Source organism: Heterodontus francisci, chromosome 16, assembly GCF_036365525.1.
Source record: "Heterodontus francisci isolate sHetFra1 chromosome 16, sHetFra1.hap1, whole genome shotgun sequence".
Taxonomy (NCBI): Eukaryota; Metazoa; Chordata; class Chondrichthyes; order Heterodontiformes; family Heterodontidae; genus Heterodontus; species Heterodontus francisci.
This window is the reverse complement of record NC_090386.1, coordinates 89,885,639-89,908,405: the sequence shown is the minus strand read 5'-3', so window position 1 is coordinate 89,908,405 and position 22,767 is coordinate 89,885,639. Positions and strand designations below refer to the sequence as shown.

Sequence of the window (22,767 nt, the reverse complement as noted above, 5' to 3'; positions counted from 1 at the left end):
CCCTTTGCGTGAAGAAGAGTTTCCGAATTTTACTCCTGAGAGGCCTGGCTCTAATTTTTAGAATAGGCCCCCTATTCCTAGACTCCCAAACTAGTAGGAATAATTTCTCCAATCTACCCTATCCGTTCCACTTAATATCTTGAATACTTCGATCAAATCAACCCTTAACTTTCTAAACTCCAGGGAATACAAGCTGAGTTTATGTAATCTCTCTTCTTAGCTTAACCCCTAGAGTCCAGGTATAGAACATAGAACAGTACAGCACAGTACAGGCCCTTCGGCCCACGATGTTGTGCCGACCCTTTAACCTACTCTAAGATCAAACTACCTACATGCCCTTCATTCTACTATCATCCATGTACCTATCCAAGAGTCGCATAAATGCCCCTAATGAATCTGCTTCTACTACCACCGCTGGCAGTGCATTCCACGCACCCACTACTCTCTGTGTAAAGAACCTACCTCTGACATCTCCCCGAAACCTTCCTCCAATCACCTTAAAATTATGCCCCCTGGTGATAGCCCTTTCCGCCCTGGGAAAAAGTCTCTGGCTATCTACTCTATCTATGCCTCTCATCAACTTGTACACCTCTATCAAGTCACCTCTCATCCTTCTTCGCTCCAATGAGAAAAGCCCTAGCTCCCTCAACCTTTCTTCATAAGACATGCCCTCCAGTCCAGGCAGCATCCTGGTAAATCACCTCTGCACCCTCTCTAAAGCTTCCACATCCTTCCTATAATGAGGCGACCAGAACTGAACACAATATTCCAAGTGTGGTCTAACCAGGGCTTTATAGAGCTGCAGCATAACCTCGCAGCTCTTAAACGCAATCCCCCTGTTAATGAAAGCCAACACCCCATACGCCTTCTTAACAACCCTATCAACTTGGGTGGCAACTTTGAGGGATCTATGGATGTGGATCCCAAGATCCCTCTGTTCCTCTACACTACCAAGAATCATGTCTTTAAGCCTGTATTCTGCATTCAAATTCGACCTTCCAAAATGAATCACTTCACACTTTTCCAGGTTGAACTGCATCTGCCACTTCTTAGCCCAGCTCTGCATCCTGTCAATGTCCCGTTGCAACCTACAACAGCCATCCACACTATCCACAACTCCAGCAACATTTGTGTCATCAGCAAACTTACTTCCTCATCCAAGTAATTTATAAAAATCACAAAGAGCAGAGGTCCCAGAACAGATCCCTGCGGAACACCAGTGGTCACCGAGCTCCAGGCTGAATACTTTCCATCTACTACCACCCTCTGACTTCTATGGGCCAGCCAATTCTGTATCCAGACAGCCAAATTTCCCTGTATCCCATGCCTCCTTACTTTCTGAATGAGCCTACCATGGGGAACCTTATCAAACGCCTTGCTAAAATCCATATATACCACATCCATTGCTCTTCCTTCATCAATGTGTTTTGTGACATCCTCAAAGAATTCAATAAGGCTTGTGAGGCATGACCTGCCCCTCACAAAGCCATGCTGACTATCTCTGATCAAACTATGCTTTTCCAAATAATCATAAATCCTGTCTCTCAGAATCCTCTCCAATAATTTGCCCAGACCGACGTAAGACTGACTGGTCTGTAATTTCCAGGGTTATCCCTATTCTCTTTCTTGAACAAGGGAATAACATTTGCCACCCTCCAATCATCTGGTACTACTCCAGTGGACAGTGAGGACGCAAAGATCATCGCCAAAGGTACAGCAATCTCTTCCCTCGCTTCCCGTAATAACTTTTGGTATATCCCGTCTGGCCCCGGAGACTTATCTATCCTCATGTCTTTCAAAATTTCCAGCACATCCTCCTTCTTAACATCAACCTGTTCGAGCATATCAGCCTGTTTCACGCTGTCCTCACAAACGACCAGGTCCCTCTCACTAGTGAATACTGAAGCAAAGTATTCATTAAAGACCCCCCCCACTACCTCCTCTGACTCCAGGCACAAGTTCCCTCCACTATCCCTGATCGGCACTACCCTCACTCTGGCCATCTTCTTGTTCCTCACATAAGTGTAGAACGCCTTGGGATTTTCCTTAATCCTACCCGCCAAGGCTTATTCATGTCCCCTTCTAGCTCTCCTAGGTCCATTCTTCAGTTCCTTCCTGGCTACCTTGTAACCCTCTAGAGCCCTGTCTGATCCTTGCTTCCGCAACCTTAAGGAAGCTTCCTTCTTCCTCTTGACTAGCTGTTCCACATCTCTTGTCATCCAAGGTTCCTTCACCCTACCATCCCTTCCTTGCCTCATCGGGACAAACCTATCCAGCAGTCGCAGCAAGTGCTCCCTAAACAACCTCCACATTTCTGTCGTGCATTTCCCTGAGAACATCTGTTCCCAATTTAAGCTCCCCAGTTCCTGCCTCTCTTCTTTGGCCTCCTTATCTCGAGAGACAATGGGTAAGCGTCTGGAGGTGGTCAGTGGTGTGTGGAGCAGCGCCTGGAGTGGCTATAAAGGCCAATTCTAGAGTGACAGGCTCTTCCACAGGTGCTGCAGAAAAATTTGTTTGTCGGGGCTGTTACACAGTTGGCTCTCCCCTTGCGCTTTTGTCTTTTTTCCTGCCAACTGCCAAGTCTCTTCGACTCACCACACTTTAGCCCCGCCTTTATGGCTGCCCGCCAACTCTGGCGAACGCCGGCAACTGACTCCCACGTCTTGTGCTCAATGTCACAGAACTTCATGTCGCGTTTGCCGACGTCTTTAAAGCGGAGACATGAACGGCCGGTGGGTCTGATACCAGTGGCGAGCTCGCTGTACAATGTGTCTTTGGGGATCCTGCCAGCTTCCATGCGGCTCACATGGCCAAGCCATCTCAAGCGCCGCTGACTCAGTAGTGTGTATAAGCTGGGGATGTTGGCCGCCTCGAGGACCGGTGTTGGAGATACGGTCCTGCCACCTGATGCCAAGTATTCTCCGGAGGCAGCGAAGATGGAATGAATTGAGACGTCGCTCTTGGCTGACATACATTGTCCAGGCGTCACTGCCATAGAGCAAGGTACTAAGGACACAGGCTTGATACACTCGGACTTTTGTGTTCCGTGTCAGTGTGCCCTTTTCCCACACTCTCTTGGCCAGTCTGGACATAGCAGTGGAAGCCTTTCCCATGCACTTTCTAGATTTCTGCATCTAGGGACAGGTTACTGGCGATAGTTGAGCCTAGGTAGGTGAACTCTTGAACCACTTCCAGAGCGTGGTCGCCAATATTGATGGATGGAGCATTTCTTACGTCCTGCCCCATGATGTTCGTTTTCTTGAGGCTGATGGTTCGGCCAAATTCATTGCAGGCAGCCGCAAACCTGTCGATGAGACTCTGCAGGCACTCTTCAGTGTGAGATGTTAAAGCAGCATCGTCAGCAAACAGGAGTTCCCCGATGAGGACTTTCTGTACTTTGGACTTCGCCCTTAGACGGGCAAGGTTGAACAACCTGCCCCCTGATCTTGTGTGGAGGAAAATTCCTTCTTCAGAAGACTTGAACGCATGTGAAAGCAGCAGGGAGAACACAGCCCTGTTTCACGCCACTCAGGATAGGAAAGGGGTCTGATGAGGAGCCGCCATGTTGAATTGTGCCTTTCATATTGTCATGGAATGAGGTGATGATACTTAGTAGCTTTGGTGGACATCCAATCTTTTCTTGTAGTCTGAAGAGACCACGTCTGCTGACGAGGTCAAAGGCTTTGGTGAGATCAATGAAAGCAATGTAGAGGGGCATCTGTTGTTCGCGGCATTTCTCCTGTATCTGACGAAGGGAGAACAGCATGTCAACGGTCGATCTCTCTGCACGAAAGCCACACTGTGCCTCAGGGTAGACGCGCTCGGCCAGCTTCTGGAGCCTGTTTAGAGCAACTCGAGCAAAGACTTTCCCCACTATGCTGAGCAGGGAGATTCCACGGTAGTTGTTGCAGTCACCGCGGTCACCTTTGTTTTTATGTTTTTAGTTTTAGTTTTAGAGATACAGCACTGAAACAGGCCCTTCGGCCCACCGAGTCTGTGCCAACCATCAACCACCCATTTATACTAACCCTACACTAATTCCATATTCCTACCACATTCCCACCTGTCCCGATATTTCCCTACCACCTACCTATACTAGGGGCAATTTATAATGGCCAATTTACCTATCAACCTGCAAGTCTTTGGCATGTGGGAGCAAACCGGAGCACCCGGAGGAAACCCACGCAGACAGAGGGAGAACTTGCAAACTCCACACAGGCAGTACCCAGAATTGAACCTGGGTTGCTGGAGCTGTGAGACTGCGGTGCTAACCACTGCGCCACTGTGCCGCCATAGAGGGTGATGATATTGGCATCGCGCATGTCCTGAGGTACTGCTCCCTCGTCCCAGCACAGGCATAGCAGTTCATGTAGTGCTGAGAGTATAGCAGGCTTGGCACTCTTGACTATTTCAGGGGTAATGCTGTCCTTCCCAGGGGCTTTTCCGCTGGCTAGAGAATCATCGGGACAAACCTATCCAGCCGTCGCAGCCAGTGCTCCCTAAACAACCTCCACATTTCTGTCGTGCATTTCCCTGAGAACATCTGTTCCCAATTTAAGCTCCCCAGTTCCTGCATTGTAATTCCCCCTCCCCCAATTAAATATTTTCCCATCCCGTCTGCTCCTATCCCTCTCCATGACTATAGTAAAGGTCAGGGAGTTGTGATCACTATCACCGAAATGCTCTCCCACCGAGAGATCTGCCACCTGGCCTGGTTCGTTGCCAAGCACCAAATCCAACATAGCCTCCCCTCTAGTCGGCCTATCTACATATTGAGTCAGGAAACCTTCCTGGACACACCTGCCAAAATGTGCTCCATCCAAACTATTTGCACTAAGGAGGTTCCAATCAATATTAGGGAAGTTGAAGTCACCCATGACAACAACCCTGTTACTTCTGCACCTTTCCAAAATCTGCCTCCCAATCTGTCCCTCCGTGTCTCTGTTGCTATTGGGGGGTCTCTAGAAAACTCCCAAGAAAGTGACTGCTCCTTTCCTGTTTCTGACTTCCACCCATACGGACTCAGTAGACAAACCCTCCTCGACGACCTCCCTTTCTGCAGCTGTGATACTATCCCTGATTAGCAATGCCACTCCCCCACCTCTTTCACCTCCCTCCCTATTCCTTTTGAAACATCTAAACCCCGGAACATCCAACATCCATTCCTGTCCCTGTGATATCCAAGTCTCCGTAATGGCCACAACATCGTAGCCCCAAGTACTGATCCATGCTCTAAGTTCATCACCCTTATTCCTGACACTTCTTGCGTTAAAATAGACACACTTCAACCCATCATACTGGCTGCAACTTTGCCCTGTCAACTGTCTAACCTTCCTCACAGAATCTCTGCACTCTGTATCTGACTGTTCAACAGCTACCCCATGCACTGATCCGTAGCTCCCATCCCCCTGCCAAACTAGTTTAAACCCTCCCGAAGAGCTCTAGCAAACCTCCCGCCCAGGATATTGGTGCCCCTCCAGTTCAGATGTAACCCGTCCTTCTTCTACAGGTCCCACCTTCCCCAGAAGGTATCCCAATGATCCACATATCTGAAGCCCTCCCTCCTACACCAGCTCTGTAGCCACGTGTTCAGCTGCACTCGCTCTCGGTTTCTAGCCTCATTAGCACGTGGCACCAGTATCAATCCTGAGATTACTACTCTGCTCGTCCTGCCTTTTAGCTTCCAACCTAACTCCCTATATTCGCTTTTCAGGTCCTCATCCCTTTTCCTAGCTATGTCATCGGTACCGATGTGTACCACGACTTCTGGCTGCTCTCCCTCCCCCTTCAGAATCCTGTAGACTCGATCCGAGACATCCCTGACCCTGGCACCCGGGAGGCAACATACCATCCGGGAGTCTCGTTCGCGACCACAGAATCTCCTGTCTGTTCCTCTAACCATTGAATCTCCTATCACTATCGCTCTCCTATTCTCCCCCCTTCCCTTCTGAGCCACTGAGCCAGGCTCAGTGACAGAGACCTTCTGATAAATCTACACCGCACTCCCTCCAAGGCCAATATATCCTTCCTAAGGTGTGATACCCAGAACTCCTCACAGTACTCCAGGTGTGGTCGAACCAGGGCTTTTTATAGCTGCAGCATGACTTCTGGTGAAATAATTCCTCAATTAGCTTACTCACCTGACTTTTCTTTGCACTTAAGCCATCATTTTTGATTTTTTCGCTTTTAAAAATACATTAAGACATGAATGCTGATTTAATGAAGTATAAGGACCCATGAATTACCCACTCCAAAATGTTCTCCCCATTCCTATAAAAAGCATCAACAGTAGCTTACAATTTTCAACAATTGGTTTGACTGGGCCACACATCTCCTTTGGTAAAGATGATGAATCACAAAGAGCCCTCAATTGCATAAGTTCTCTCAGCCATCCAGGTTTCCATTACCACTTTATTCAGCTAGGTAAACAAAGCTTAGGAATACCATCATAGAAATAACACTGTACAAAACCTTACAGTGCCATAAGAAATACCACATAACCCACAAATGGAACAACAAAGTCACACCAGCATCTTTTATGCAGAGCAGCAAAACATCACAGAGATTAATATAGAAGTGGTAGGTTTGCAGTTCATTAAAAATACACCTTCAACAGAGACTTATACATGGAACCTTAGTACAGTGCAGAAAAGAAAGTGGAAATTAAAGCAATTACAACCACCCTAGGGTTTAGCGCCCCTTTGGAGCCAGTTAGAAGCGTGAACTCCAAGTTTTATTGGCACTTACCTCTCTTTCTGGGCAACCTCCCTGGAAAGTTCGGACGGAGGAAATTGGACAAAGAGGTCACCAGCACGGCTGATCAGGGTCTCGTATGGCAGATCCTGTGGGATCTGAGAAAGCAGATGGTGGACAGCGGCCATGTCACATTCACTCTCCAGAACCTCGTCACCCCGGTGCAACACAATCTACAAAAATAAGGAAACAACCCCTAATGAAGATGGTAGCATTTTGACATGCAGCTCACTCTTAATATATGAGTATCTGACAAAAAAAACAGATTAGAAATCATCTACTTAAGAAAAAGATGACATCTTTTCATTATATATGAAGTGTCAATATTTTAGCATTCCTGATTTTTAATTGCAAGTATGACAGCTAGCCCTTTAAGTAATGATTTATCAAATTAATGGTGAAAAACATGATGCTTTCTGGGCCACTGGGTGAATGGTATGGAAGGCAGAAATGTGGGCTAGGATGAACATTTGAAAAGATACATACACACAAAATATAAAAAATTCACCTACCACTGCAGCAAAATAGATGGGCATTAGTGGATGACATGCCAGGAAGAAGTCATATAACCGAACCACATGCCGGAAATCTGAAAGCACGTGGCCAAACCAAGTTATGAGCCAGCTCAAAGCGAAGATAGTACCAACATCAGCTCTACCAATATAAGAGAAAAAATACTTTAATGCAAGTAAACAATATTTAGGAATACTCATCGCCAATTTATAACTGTTAACGACTAACTGGCCAATTCAATCATGTTGCATCTCATTGGTTATGGTGGCATCTTGCTGTGGACAGAATTGGCTGCCATGTCTCCCTACCCAAGTCATTATAAAGTAAAATCATTTCATATGAAACTTGTGACATATGGAAGACTATCTTAGAAGTCCCAACACACATTAGTCTAAACATTTCATATTTTTGTTATGGAGGATTCCTTGTAGTTAAGAGTAGCTGATTAGAGAGATGCTTTATATATATTTTACATATAATACATATGTGTGTGTGTGATTGTGTGTGTGTGTGTGTGTGTGTGTGTGTGTGTGTGTGTGTGTGTGTTTATAAGAGAAGATATAGCATTGTCAGAAGATACCAAGGCACAACAGTAAAAAGCATCTATATTACAGAAGGGGTTTTCTAGCATCATCTAGAAGACCAAGTCATTCGTTCATTAAACATTGCTTTTTTATTATTTAACAATGTTCCGTTAGTTGGAGTTGGGTAGCCCAGTAAGCTGGATGTTGGATATTAGATCTACTGGCAAGATGTTTTCCAACCAGTAGATTCCCAATTCAAATCCTCTAACAACCAAAAGCTTAATGTCTTGAACAACAGGTTTATCACAAGTGGGTGAGAGGACCATTAGGAAACTTTGTTCAATTGAATGGCCTTGGTCACATATTCCTGGTTTAGGAATTCAGTGATGACCATCTCCCATACTCAAAACTGGGTCTTCAAATAAGGGCCAAAAAAGGAAGGGATTGCCAAACTAAAACTTCAGATTTCTGCAGTTGTTTACTTGCTAACATCAACATGTCGGAAACAAAGTCCAGGAGTCCTAGGGAGCTTGCTGATATTTGCAAGGGTTCCTCTACACAGAAAAGTTTGAAAACTTGAAACAAGTGTGAAGAATCAAAACAAATTTGCACTCTCACCTTTGCATGAAGTCATGTACTTCTGGGTTAACTCTCTCTATTATTGGCATAAGGTAATTTAAAATGTGTTTTGTATTGTCCATGGTTGGGTCCATAAAATCCCTACAAGTAGTTATAAATAAAAGCAATATTTAACTCACACATGGGTAACCAAAGAAATAGCCAGAACATTTTAATCGATCTGATTGTTAGTCTAAGATAGCATTTTTTTTTTTTTTTAAAAGTGTTCAGTTGAACTATTGGCTTGAATACAAAATTACGATACAAGATTTCAAGGAAGACATGAATGAAGATTGGCTGTGCAATCCAAAAATCAATGGATTTAGGTTATTTATACATACGGTAGCAAATAAACTGGAGAGCTTTGAATGGCTATAAACACATCAGTAGTGACAAAAATAAACTCATGAATACTCTCCAACCCATCCCAAGAGAAACAATGTCCTTGAAACACACTTCTCTCGACAATTTATTTATTCGGTATGGATATAGTTCAAGCTGGTATGACCAGTTTCATTTAGTTTTCAGAAAATTTTCTTTAGTGGCTAGTAAATTTGACAGATCTGCAATCTGAGCTGAAACACTACTGTACTTCAGGATATCTTTACTTCACTGTGTAACATACTCTGCTTGTGTTACATAAATACAGAGTACACTGGAACTATGCTTACTTGTACTCTAATTATCTGCCTGCAAATGTATGTTTGTATTTACATTTTGGTGACTATAAAATAGGACTATTTCCTTTATTCCCATTAAGATTTATAACTATACCATATGTGCAGGACCAGAATGTAGAAACTCTAAATTACCAGCCAATTTCTATATATCAAACTGCAATGGATAGCCATTGAATGTACTCTGAGGGTTCAGATTACACCATTAAAAAAAAAACTTGAAAAACATGTTTATAACAGTTAGCTGAATCCTGAAATTGGATGACATATGGTGAAAATTATTAGACTGTGATGCAGATTTGAAAAATAATTTGCATGTAATTAAGTTTTTTTTTTAAACTTGCTGTTACATCAGTGGGCCAAGCTGGCTGGTCAATTATCAACAGTGCTGGGAACAGCGCAGACATGCCTGGCCTAGGTAAACTACGGTCCGCTAGAGGGATAATATGGTTTCACAAAGGGGAGATAACGAAACCTTTTTTTCATCCAGAAGGTGGTAAGAACCTGGAACTCTGCTTGAAATAGAGGTAGAGGCAGAAACTCTCACTAGATTTTAAAAGTACTGGGGTATCTACTTGAAGAGCCATGACCTGCAGGACCTAGTGCAGGAAGGTGGAATTAGGCTGGGTAGCTCTTTGTCAACCAGCAGAGACACAATGGGCCAAATGGCCTCCTTCTAACTTTTCTATGATTTCAAACTTTGAAACAGTTTACCACCCTCTCACCCTACCTCCTCTTCAAGAAGGGCAATCCCTAAATTGTCATCAGATAACTGAAGCAGCACAGACAAGAGATAGCAGGAGCTCATGAACAGTATGGTGAGCAGCACAATTCACCATAAAATACGTGAGGGCATCATCGCTATCCTAACTAAAGCATGGATACACTCTATACCCAGCCAAACAGTATCACCAATTGAGGTATGGAGCTTCAGCAACATGTGCTTCTCTCTCCACAACGCAATCATGGTTGGCACTGAGTCTTAGTTACATCAGCACGTGTTCTCATACCCAACCTCCAGGCAACATTTTTCAAGAGCTGTTTAACCAAGTCGAAAGGTTTTCCCAGCTGAATGATGGGACACCTGCATTCAGCAAAATGAAAGAACCTACACAAGGAGACTAGCTATGTGGCAGCCACCTTCATGTTCCAAGTTTGATGTTTAACCATCAAGTGTCATCATGTGAAAGGCATTGCATGAGGCCGATTACTCTCCATGGTACTCAGTGACAAAGCAGTACATGGAGATCCCCCACCTCTCCCCTCAACCCTTCAATCATTTCCCATTATTGCCATACGTCCATCTCACAAGTTGGTTGTGGATCTTGTACATGGGGTACAGGAAGTCCTTGAGTGCACTTCTGGACTAAGAACTATTTGGAGACATGCCATCCTCCTGGCTGAAGGACTCTTGCGAAAGAATATTACAGAGACAGCACCAACAGCATTAGCAGTAGGGAACAGAAATTTTAAGTAGAGGTTCAATAGTTAGTAATGAGGGTGGGGGTGTAGGTTTACGATAGAAGCACGAGATCTAAAATCCAAATGATGGGCAAATTCACATTCCAAACTTTGTGTTCCATTTCCATTCAGGAACGTAGTTCAAATCTATACAGATCTAGTAGAAGACTTGATATTCAGAGGGTCAAGCTTAAACCCAGATTAAGCTAATAAAGAATCAAATTTCCATTTAGACAGCTTGAGTTTCAAATTCAAAAAGGGAGGAGGGGAAGGCAAATTCACAATTGCATAATATATGCAAAGTAAGTTACATGCGAATTGCTAAAGCAAGTATAGAATGGCTCAAATTGTCCAATTTCCATAGCCCCTGATATAGTTGGAGCTGCCCTAATGGAGGATGAATTAGTAAATTAGATATTGATCAAGACTATGGAAGCCTTTCTTGTCCTTTCAAGATAAATGCAAGATAACAGAATTAAAAGCAAGGAGGCTGACTTTCTTGGGGTGAGGGTGGAGCAAGCTACAACTCCCATGAACACTGGCTACTTGTCAAGGTACTGAAGAGCTACTGGCATCACAAAATCCCTCACATGCATGAGTCAGCATCTTAAGATCAGATGAAGAGAAAATTGAGAAAGCAGGAAAGAAAAGGGAAAAGAAATGTACTAAAGGGAAGGCTGGGGTTGGTAGAAGAGGCTCGGGGAAAGTATGTTCCCTGCTAGTTGAACACTGTCTTCTCAGTTGAGTGGGGTAATATGGAAACAGGGTTAACTTATTACTACTTAAAATTGTGCACCAAATACCTGAGATGATGTGTGGAAAGTTTTTCCACCAGGGCTGTTGCCATTCTCTCACCGACAACCAGAAGGAAGGTGACCACTATGTCATGGTAACCTTGGTAATAATGAAGCTGCGGGTTTTTCTTCAGTACCTCCAGGATGCTGTCGATCAGTTCTTCTTGCAGTGCCGCTCTCTCTGCATCTGGCATTCCTGTAGACATTATCAACCCATAACAAACAGAAATATTTACCAAAGAGCGCACAAATCGCAGAGATATGTCAGCTTAACCAGCAACATTAGCAGCTACCACTGAAGCTCATTATATAATAGGGCAAAATAACTTCAAAATTCAATAAGATTCAGAATGCTCATTTTCTTGCCTCACCCTTTGTAAGCAAGCTAGCCAATCCACATAGGCCCTCCTCTTCAATGGACAAAATTAACAAATGGTTGTAGAACTGAATAACCTCTTGAACCCAGTTACATTATCTATTTCAATCCTTCTCCCTAGTAACTGAAGTACAGTGAACAGTTTAAGTCTCTGTACCAAAGGAAGGATACACATGCCTATGGGGGTGGCAGGGTGCAATGAAGGTATACTAGTTTTTAAAAATTTGTTCGGGGGATGTGGGCGTCGCTGGCTAGGCCAGCACTTATTGCCCATCCCTAATTGCCCTTGAGAAGGTGGTGGTGAGCTGCCTTCTTCAGCTGCTGCAGTCCTTGAAGTGTAGGTACAATCACAATGCTGTTAGGAAGGGAGTTCCAGGATTTTGACCCAGCGACAGTGAAGGAACGTCGATATAGTTCCCAATCAGGATGGTGTGCACCCTGGAGGGAACTTGCAGGTGGTGGTGTTCCCAAGCATCTGCTGCCCTTGTCCTACTAGATGGTAGAGGTCACAGGTTTGGAAGTAGAGGCCTGCTACCTGACCCGAACCCGAAGGGACCTGACGACATGTGTTGGGTTCGGGTCGGGCCCATCATCCAGGGCTGGGTCGGACACACATGGTAAGTGCTCTGTGGGTAAGTATTAAAAATTTTTTTTAAAAACTTACCTGAGCTGGGTGTCTGGGATGAAACTGAGTCTGCGCAGAGCGACTGGCATCTCTATGATGTCATCGTGCATGCGCTGCAGCTTCTTGCAAGCTCGGTGTCAGGAAGGTAAGTGAACGATGCTTGGGTCGGGTCGCGTAGCGGCGGGTTCGGCTCAGGTCGGGCTCGGGGCAAAATTGGAGGGACTCGGGCCAGGTCGGGCTCGGGTCCGCTGTAGTTCGGTCGGGTTTATTTTTCCCGACCTAAAGCAGGCCTCTATTTGGAAGGTGCTGTTGAAGGATCCTTGGTGAGTTGCTGCAGTGCATCTTGTAAATGGTATACACAGCTGCCACTGTACATCAGTGGCGAAAGGGGGGGGGAGGGGACGTCGAAGGGAGTGGATGGGGTGTCAATCAAGTGGGCTGCTTTGGCCTGGATGGTGTTGAGCTTCTTGAGTGTTGTTGGAGATGCACCCATCCAGGCAAATGGAGAGTATTCCATCACACTCCTGACTTGTGCCTTGTAGATGATGGACAGACATGGGGAGACAGGAGGTGAGTTACTCGCCACAGAATTCCCAGCCTCTGACCTGCTCTTGCAGCCACAGTCTTTATGTGGCTGGTCCAGTTCAGTTTCTGGTCAATGGTAGCCCCCAGGATATGGATAGTGTAGGATTCAGCAATCGTAATGCCATTGAACATCAATGGGAGTTGGTTCGATTCTAACTTGTTTGGGATGGTCATTGCCTGGCACTTAAGTGGCAATAACATTCGCACCACACATCAGTCCAAGTCTGGATGTTATCCAGGTCTGCTGCATCTGGACACGGGCTGCTTCATTTTCTGAGGAGTCACGAATGGTGCTGAACATTTTGCAATCGTTAGTGAACATCTCCACTTCGGATCTTATGATGGAAGGAAGGTCATTGATGAAGCAGCTGAAGATAGATGGGCCTAGGACCCTGAGGACCTCCTGCAGTGATGTCCTGCGACTGAGATGATTGACTTCCAACAACCACAGCCATCTTTCTTTGTGTTAGGTATGACTCCAACCAGCAGAGAGTTTCCCCTCCGATTCCCATCGACTCCAGTTTTTCTAGGGCTCCTAGAAACCATGCTCGGTCAAATGCTGTCTTGATGTCAAGAGCAGCCACTCTCACTTCTCCTTTGGAGCTCAGCTCTTTTGTCCATGTTTGGGCAAAGGCTGGAATGAGATAAAGGAGCTGAGTGACCTGGCAGAAGCCAAACTGACATCAGTGAGCAGGTTATTGCTGAGCAAGTGCCTCTTGATAGTACTGTTGTCGACCCCTTCCATCACTATACTGATGATCAAGAGTAGACTGATATGGCAATAATTGGCTGGGTTGGATTTGTCCTACTTTTTTTTGCACAGGACATACTTGGGCAATTTTCCACATTGCCGGATAGATGCCAGTGTTGTAACTGCACTGGTACAGCTTGGCTAGGGGCGCAGCGACTTCCAGAGAACAGGCCTTCAGTACTATTGCCGGATCATAGTCAGGGCCCATAGCCTTTGCAGTATCCTTCAGCCATTCTTTGATATCACGTGGAGTGAATCGGATTGGCTGAAGACTGGCATCTATGATGCAGGAAACTTCAGGAGGAAGCAGAGATGGATCATCCACTCGGCACTTCTAGCTGAGGATAGATCTGTTTGAAATCTATCCCATTTAGCATGGTGGTAACACCACACATGATGGTGTGTATCCTCAATGTGTAGACGAGACTTTGTCTCTACAAGGACTGTGCAGTTGTCACTCCTACCATTACCGTCATGGACAGATGCATCTGCGACAGGTAGATTGGTGAGGAGAAGGTCAAGCAGGTTGTTCCCTCTTGTTACATACGAAAATATGGAATTAGGAGCGAATGTCCTTTAGGGAAGGCAATCTGCCGTCCTTGCCTGGTCTGGCCTACATGTGACTCCAGACCCACAGCAACGTGGTTGACTCATAAATGCCCTCTGAAATGGCCTAGCATGCCACTCAGTTGTATCTAACTGCTACGAAGTCAATAAAACAGAATGAAACCGGACGGATCACCCAGCATCGACCTAGGTACCGGAAACGACATTGGCAAACCCAGCCCTGTCGACCCTGCAAAGTCCTCCTTACTAACATCTGCGGGCTTGTACCAAAGTTGGGAGAGCTGTCCCACAGACTAGTCAAGCAACAGCCTGACATAGTCATACTCACGGAATCATACCTTACAATGTACCAAACACTGTCATCAACATCCCCGGATATGTCCTGTCCCACTGGCAGGACAGACCCAGCAGAGGTGGCGGCACAGTGGTATAGTCAGGAGGGAGGTGCCCTGGGAGTCCTCAACATCAACTCCAGACCTCATTAAGTCTCATGGCATCAGGCCAAACATGGGCAAGTAAACCTCAAGCTGATTACCACCTACCACCCTCCCTCAGCTGATGAATCAGTACTCCTCCATGTTGATCACCATGGAGGAAGCACGGAGGGTGGCAAGGGCACAAAATGTACTCTGAGTGAGGGATTTCAATGTCCATCACCAAGAGTGACTCGGTAGCACCACTAATGACTGAGCCCTAAAGGACATAGCTGCTAGACTGGATATGCGGCAGGTGGTGGAACCAACAAGAGGGAAAAACATACTTGACCTCATCCTCACCAATCTGCCTGCCACAGATGCATCTGTCCATGACAACATTGGTAGGAGTGACCAGCACACAGTCCTTCTGGAGACAAAGTCCCGTCGTCACATTGAGGATACCATCCATCGTGTTGTGTGGCACTATCATCGTGCTAAATGGGATAGATTTCGAACAGATCTAGCAATGTAAAATTGGGCATCCATGAGGTGCTGTGGACCATCAGCAGCAGCAGAATTGTACTCAACCACAATCTGTAATCTCATGACCCAGCATATACCCTACTCTACCATTACCATCAAGCCAGGAGACCAACCCTGGTTCAATGAAGAATGCAGGAGGGCATGCCAGGAGCAGCAGCAAGCATACCTCAAAATGAGGTGTCAACCTGGTGCAGCTACAACACAGGACTACTTGCATGCCAAACTGCGTAAGCAGCATGCGGTAGACAGAGTTAAGCGATCCCATAACCAACGGATCAGATCTAAGCTCTGCAGTCCTGCCACATCCAGCCATGAATGGTGGTGGACAATTAAACAACTAACTAGAGGTGGCTCCACAAATATCCCCATCCTCAATGATGGGGGAGCCCAGCACATCAGTGCCAAAGATAAGGCTGAAGCATTTGTAACAATCTTCAGCCAGAAGTGCTGAGTCGATGATCCATCTCGGCTTCCTCCCGAGGTCCCCAGGATTACAGATGCCAGACTTCAGCCGATTTGATTCACTCCGCGTGATATCAAGAAACGACTGAATGCATTGGATACTACAAAGGCTATGGGCCCTGACAATACTCCAGGGTCACTGTTTAAAAATAAGGGGTCGCCCATTTCAAACAGAGATGAGAAGTTTTTTCTCTCAGGAGGGTGGTGAGTCTTTGGAATTCTCTTCCTCAAAAGGTGGTGGAAGCAGAGTCTGAATATTTTAAAGGCAGAGGTAGATTCTTGATAAGCAAGGGGGTGAAATGTTATCAGGGGTAGGTAGACATGTGGAATAATCAGTTCAGCCATGAACCTATTGAATAGTGGAGAAGGCTCGAAGGGCTGAGTGGCCTACTCCTGCTCCTAATTCGTATGTTCATATGGTTCCCTCACCACCTGACTCAACCAGCTCAGTCAGTAGTGGTGCTACCAAGGCACTCTTGGTGATGGACATTGAAGTCCCCCACCAAGAGTACATTCTGTGCACTTGCTACCCTTAGTGCTTCTTCCAGTTGATCTTCAACATGGTAGGTGGTAATGAGCAGGCCATTTCCTTGCCCATGTTTAACCTGATGCCATGAGACTTCATGGGGTCCAGAGTCAATGTTGAGGACTCCCAAGGCAACTCCCTCCCAACTGTATGCCAGCATGCCCCCACCTCTAGTGGGTCTGTCCTACCGGTGGGACGGTGATGATGGTGTCAGGGACATTGTGTTAAGACATGATTCCGTGAGTATGACTATGTCAGGCTGAGGACTTTGCATGTCAACAGGGCTGGATTTGCCATTGTCGTTTCCCGTGCCTAGTTCGTGCTTGGTGGTACCTCTGGTTTCATTCCTTTTCTTACACTTTGGAGCAGTTTTAGTACAATTGAGTGGCTTGCTAGGCCATTTCAGGGGGTAGTTAAGAGTCAACCACATTGCTGTGGGTCTGGAGTCACATGCAGGCCAGACCAGGCAAGGACGGCAGATTGCCTTCCCTGAAGGATATTAGTGAACAATTGACAATGGTTTCATGCTCACCATTTGACTAGCTTTTAATTCCAGTTTTAATAATTGAATTCAATTTCACCATCTGCGCGGTGGGATTTGAACCCAGTCCCCAGAGCATTAGCTTCGGCATCTGGATTACTAGTCGTGACATTATCACTACGCCACTGCCTCCCCCTAAAATCATGTTACCTTTGTTTTTATCAGATCTCCAATCTTGTTGCTCCTAAGTCGGATGCTGCAATGTTTTATAAGTGTCATTGCATATAATACACTATGTATTATTAGAAACAGTATCACTAGCACATTAACTCAATGACCTGGTCTGACTCCAAACAGCACTAGAAGTCGCCAACAGCATGCTTTTGTGTATGTCCTATGGGCTGACTTCAACAACTCTGTTCCCACTTGGTTCTGCTAATTACTATGAATGTGAACATTTGGTAGGTTGGTGTATTACAGAAGTCTCTGATTAGCTTAACGCAGCATGAGCATATCGTGGGAATCTTATAGGTAATGCAAAAACAACAAATGGGTATACTGTTAGCCCAGAGTAAGCTTTCCCAGAATACCTGATGCAGATTAACAGGCATTTTTCATGGCCAAAAACAAAATCGAATTGAAGGTTTTAGTCTCCTATGAACATAAGAACATAGGAGCAGGAGTAGGCCGTTCAGCCCTTCGAGCGTGCTCCGCCATTCTGGATCATGGCTGATCATCTACCTCAACGCCATATTCCCGCACTATCCCCATATCCCTTGACAGGTATGCAAGATTTTTGGCCATGGAGAAAAATTTCAGTTTCACAGGATCATAATCACTCTCTCCAAAACATCTGATGACAAGAGGAACAGAGGCTGGTAAACAAAGTACTGGTGGTTATTTGATGTGACCATTCATGCTCAGGCTCTATGATTAGACCGTCCTGAAACATGCAGCTGTCTTTGCTTGCTATGACTGTCGGTTCTTTACATCTGAAGCCAGAACTGTACTTCTGGTAGAGCGGGGAGGGATGAGGAGACAGAAAACACACATTCTGGTACTAATGCCATACCGGAGTAGTGCTAGAATATGCTGCATCTCCAAAATCACGCTTGATTAATCACTCTTAAGGAGTCAAAGGAAATCATGATATCCTTGTAAGCAGTGGTGAAAAACAAAATTAAAAAGGATAATCTCCCTCTACTCTGAGATGTCACTATAACCATTGCTGCTTTCACTGTAAAAATTTTTTACATTAGTTAACACTTTACCAATCTTAGTTAGTAAGCAAAATCAGAGCACATGGGATTAGGGGCAATATACTGGCATGGATTGAGAACTGGTTAGCGGACAGAAAACAGAGAATAGGAATAAATGGGTTATTCTCAGGTTGGCAGACTGTGACTAGTGGTGTACCGCAAGGATCAGTGCTTGGGCCCCAGCTATTCACAATCTATAATCAATGATTTGGATGTGAGGACCAAATGCAATATTTCCAAGTTTGCTGATGATGCAAAACTAGGTGGGAATGTGAGTTGTGAGGAGGATGCAAAAATGCTTCAAGGGGACTTAAACAGGCTAAGTGACTGAGCAAGAACATGGCAGATGGAATATAATGTAGGAAAAACAGAAATACAGAGTATTTCTTAAATGGTGAGAGATTGGGAAGTGTTGTCGTCCAAAGGGTCCTGGATATCCTTACTCACAAGTCACTGAAAGCTAACATGCAGGTGCAGCAAGCAATTAGGAAGGCAAATGTTATATTGGCCTTTATTGTAAGAGGATTTGAGTACAGGAGTAAAGAAGTCTTGCATCAATTGTATAGAGCCTTGGTGAGACTGCATCTGGAGTATAGTGTACAGTTATGGTCTCCTTACCCAAGGAAGGATATACTTTCCACAGAGAAAGTGCAACAAAGGTTCACTGGATTGATCCCTGGGATAGGCGATTTTCCTATGAGGAGCGATTGAGGAGATTGGGCCTGCATTCTCTAGAGTTCAGAAGAATGAGGGGTGATTTCATTGAGGCATACAAAATTCTTACAGGACTCGACAGGGTAGATGCGGGAAGGATGTTTCCCTTGGCTGAAATGTATAGAACCAGGGGACACAGTCTCAGAATAAGAGGCCGGCCACTTAGGACTGAGATGAGGAGGAATTTCTTTATTCAGAGGGTGGTGAGTCTTTGGAATTCTCTAACCCAAAGGCCTATGGAGGCTCAACCATTGAGTATATTCAAGACAGAGATCAATAGATCTAGATGTTAATGATATCAAGGGATAGTGCAGGAAAATGGCCTTGAGACAGAACGTGATTGTCCAACATAATAATAAAAGCAAAATGCTGCAGATGCTGGAAATCTAAAATAAAAACAAGAAATGTTGGAAATACTCAGCGGGTCTGGCAGCATCTGTGCAGAGAGAAGCAGAGTTAACTTTTCAGGTCAGTGACCTTCATCAAACTGGCTAAGGTTAGAAATGTAATAGGTTTTAAGCGGGCGTGGGGCAAGAAATAACAAATGGCAAGGTGTTGATAGGACAGGGTCACAGAGAATAACTGACCAGAAGGTCATGGGGCAAAGGTAAATAGTATGTTAATGGTAATGATTGTCCAACATATAGACCACACTCCAGCCCTCCAAAGGTTTCCATCCAACCTGCAGATGTAAACTGCCAGAATGTCAGGCACCTTGATGGACAGCTATAGGTGAGGACCCCGCTCCTACACAACATGGCTGAGCCTAGCGGAGTAGCCGCATTCACAGCTTGCCTCGATTATGTGCATTTATGGTGAGTGCGGAGAGCAGGGTGTTAGGGAAGAGAGGATAGCCCGCTGTGTTGCGGGGCTGGGGGGGGGGAAAGCTGACAGCAGAGGAGGGAGAGTGGAGATCCGGGCGGGTTGCTGAGCAGAGAGTGGGGGGAGGAGCTGGGAGCGAGCGGGGAGAGGAGGGGGAGCGGAAGAGAGAGAGAGAGAGAGAGAGCGGGGGAAAGATAGAAATAGATGGGGGTGGTGGGTGAGGGGGAGACAGACAAAAAAGGGAAGGGGGGACAGAAATAGGTCAAGATCACTCACAACAGATGGATATCTATCTGGAATACTCCACATCTCTGCATCAAGTGCGCGGTCAGAGATTGCAAGCAAAAACAATGCCAGGTATGTCATTAAACCAGTGTTCAACATTGTGATGAGAAAGTAAGTCAATAAATTAGTCTCCTCATTTAAAGATTCCTCACAAAAATGCACATTGTTGTTTAGTTTAATAGCAAGATAAATTTTTAATACATTCGTCTTTCCGAAATTTTCTCACCAGCTCCCTTTGTGGGACAAAAATTGTAATGTGGCCCCCCACGCAAAAAGGTTGGACACCTCTGAAGTGCAAGATCAGCATGATCTAGTTGAATGGCAGAACAGGCTCGAGAGGCCAAATGGCCTACTCCTGCTTCTATTTCTTATGTTCTCAGAATCCCATCAAAACAATTCCAAATACAATGAGTTACTCTGAAATGTAATAACCATTACATAGGCAACATAAAGTTTCTATGCACACAGTCTGTGTCTGTGAGATTAATGACCAGTTAATCTGTATAACACATCTTTCTCCCTTCCATAAGGCATGGCCCCAACTTCCATGGAGACATAAAAACAAGAAATGCTGGAACCACTCAGCAGGTCTGGCAGCATCTGTGGAAAGAGAAGCAGAGTTAACGTTTCGGGTCAGTGACCCTTCTTCAGAACTGGCAAGTATTAGAAATGTCAAAGGTTATAAACAAGTGAGCCGGGGGTGGGGCAAGAGATAACAAAGGAGAAGGTGTAGATTGGACAAGGCCACATAGCTGACCAAGAGGTCATGGAGCAAAGGCAAACAATATGTTAATGGTGTGTTGAAAGACAAAGCATTAGTACAGATATGGTGTTAACGAACTGAAGATTGAACAGCAGCAAAAAAACAGTGGGTAAGCAAACTGAACAAACTACAATAAAATGAACAAAAGGAAAAAAAGTTGTAAAAAATGTAAAAAAGAAAAAAAATAACTAAAAATAAAAGTAAAATGGGGGGCCCCGTCATGCTCTGAAATTATTGAACTCAAATGTTCAGTCCGGCAGGCTGTAGTGTGCCTAATCGGAAAATGAGATGCTGTTCCTTGAGCTTGCGTTGATGTTCAGTGGAACACTGCAGCAAGCCCAGGACAGAGATGTGAGCATGAGAGCAGGGTGGGGGGGGGGAGGGGAAGAGTGTTGAAATGGCAACTGCTGAGTGGTTCCAGCATTTCTTGTTTTTATTTCAGATTTCCAGCATCCGCAGTATTTTGCTTTTATTTCCATGGAGACATGCTTGAAAACTGCTGTCCATTATTGTATTAATGGAAAAAAGATATGTATAAACCAGTTGTTAAGAAGTAAATAATATATTTTGCATCAGCAGTCATTTGAACTAGGGTGACTTACCAGGTGGAAAGCGTCGCAACGATCGCTGGACATCCAGTAACACCTGTTGATAGTCTTTATTGTTCTGTCGGAGTTCTGGCCCTGTTACGAAGGTGAAGTAAATACTGTTTAATTTACATGTTGCACAATTAATACACCAGCCAGCCAGGCGCTCTAGGGATACACAAAAGTAATTAAATTATATTGCAAAGCACAATCCAAAATCCACAGAACAGATGCATTAGATCCTTTCCAACATCTTGTGTTAAAATCACCCATATTTCTCACGTTCCATCACTCAGGCATTAAATGCCTTAACAAAAGATATAGCAATAATTAACTTAAGGTGTACAAGACAACATCAATTCAGATGGTAAATGCAATGTCCTGTATGGATTTGCATATTAAAAAAACGCATCACTGCTCAATAAAGTGCCAGGTTTAGGTGCAGTAATACTGCTGTCATCTCAGAAGGTCATGGTTTCAAGCACACAGGCTAAGCTGACACCAGTGCAGTATTGAGATTGCTGCATTGGTGGAGGTACTGCCTTTTGGATGAGATGTGAAACTGAGACCCTAACTGCACTTGCAGGTGGACTGAAAAGATCCTATGACATTATTCAATGTGCAGTTGGGGAGATTTTCCAGTGATCTGGCCAATACTTATCCTTCAATCAGCACCACTAAAAACAGATCAACTGATAATTCGTCTCATTACTGTTGATGGGAACTTGCTATGTGAAAATTCATTATATTTGTTTACAAAGCGAGTGACTATACTTCAGAAGTAATTCATTGACTGTAAGCATTTAGGGTGTCCCGAGGATGTGAAAGGCACCATGTAGTAATGCAAGTTAATTTTTTTCTTAACACATACTAGAAAGTGTGGATGTTGGTCGAAAATAGGATCCAGCTTCCTTAACTTTGCACAAAAATAGCCATAGGTGAACAGCACCCATGAAACCATATCCCACCAGGAGTCAGCGACTTCAGAAGATGGTGGAATGAAGAAAAATGTGAGCTGCTCTTAGCAGACAACAATGTGAAAATGCTGTCTGCTCCATCAAGAAATAGCACAAAGTAAGTTAGAATAAGGCATATTTCTGAAGTTCAAACTAGACATTTGGCAATTGTGTATTCATTGTACATTCTGCAGAAGACAACTGAACACAGGAAGCGTTATGATCCAATGGACTACGGAATACATTCTAACTGCTGCAGTTCCCACCTAGGCAGCAAGCGTATAACGCAAGATTTTTAAACTATAACTTGCATTTATATAGTAGTTATAATGTAGTATAATGCCCCAAGGCACTTCACAGGAACGTCATCAGACAAACCTTGACACCTAGCCACATAAGGAGATATTAGGATACTTAACAAAACGTTTGGCATGGGTTTTGAAGACTGTCTAAAAAGAGAGGTAGAAGGAGAGAATTCAAGAGCTTAGGGCCTAACCAGCTGAGGGCACAGCCGCCAATCGTGGACAAAGGAAATTGGGCCAAGAGGTCAGAATTGGAGGAATGCAGAGTTTTCAGAGGGTTGTAGGGCTGGAGTAGGTTACAGAGATGTGTGCGTAGAGAAGGGGGCTGTGAGAGAGAGGTTATGGAGGTATTTTCACACAAGGATAAGAAATGGGAGGGGAAGTAGGGCAGTGATGGTGATATCACA

General features: G+C 44.8%; 1 protein-coding gene across 3 annotated transcripts in view; it reads right to left on the bottom strand.

Moving 5' to 3' along the window:
- Window positions 1-22,767, bottom strand: part of tbc1d20 (TBC1 domain family, member 20) — a 53,362-nt gene that overhangs the window by 19,126 nt on the left and 11,469 nt on the right. For all 3 annotated transcript variants that reach the window (XM_068048617.1, XM_068048618.1, XM_068048619.1), the window contains exons 3-7: window positions 21,118-21,198; window positions 11,350-11,536; window positions 8,409-8,510; window positions 7,266-7,407; window positions 6,748-6,926 (exon numbers count right to left, since the gene is read on the bottom strand). In XM_068048617.1, the coding sequence (XP_067904718.1) occupies window positions 6,748-6,926; window positions 7,266-7,407; window positions 8,409-8,510; window positions 11,350-11,536; window positions 21,118-21,198 (691 nt within the window). The remainder of the gene's footprint in view (window positions 1-6,747; window positions 6,927-7,265; window positions 7,408-8,408; window positions 8,511-11,349; window positions 11,537-21,117; window positions 21,199-22,767) is intronic.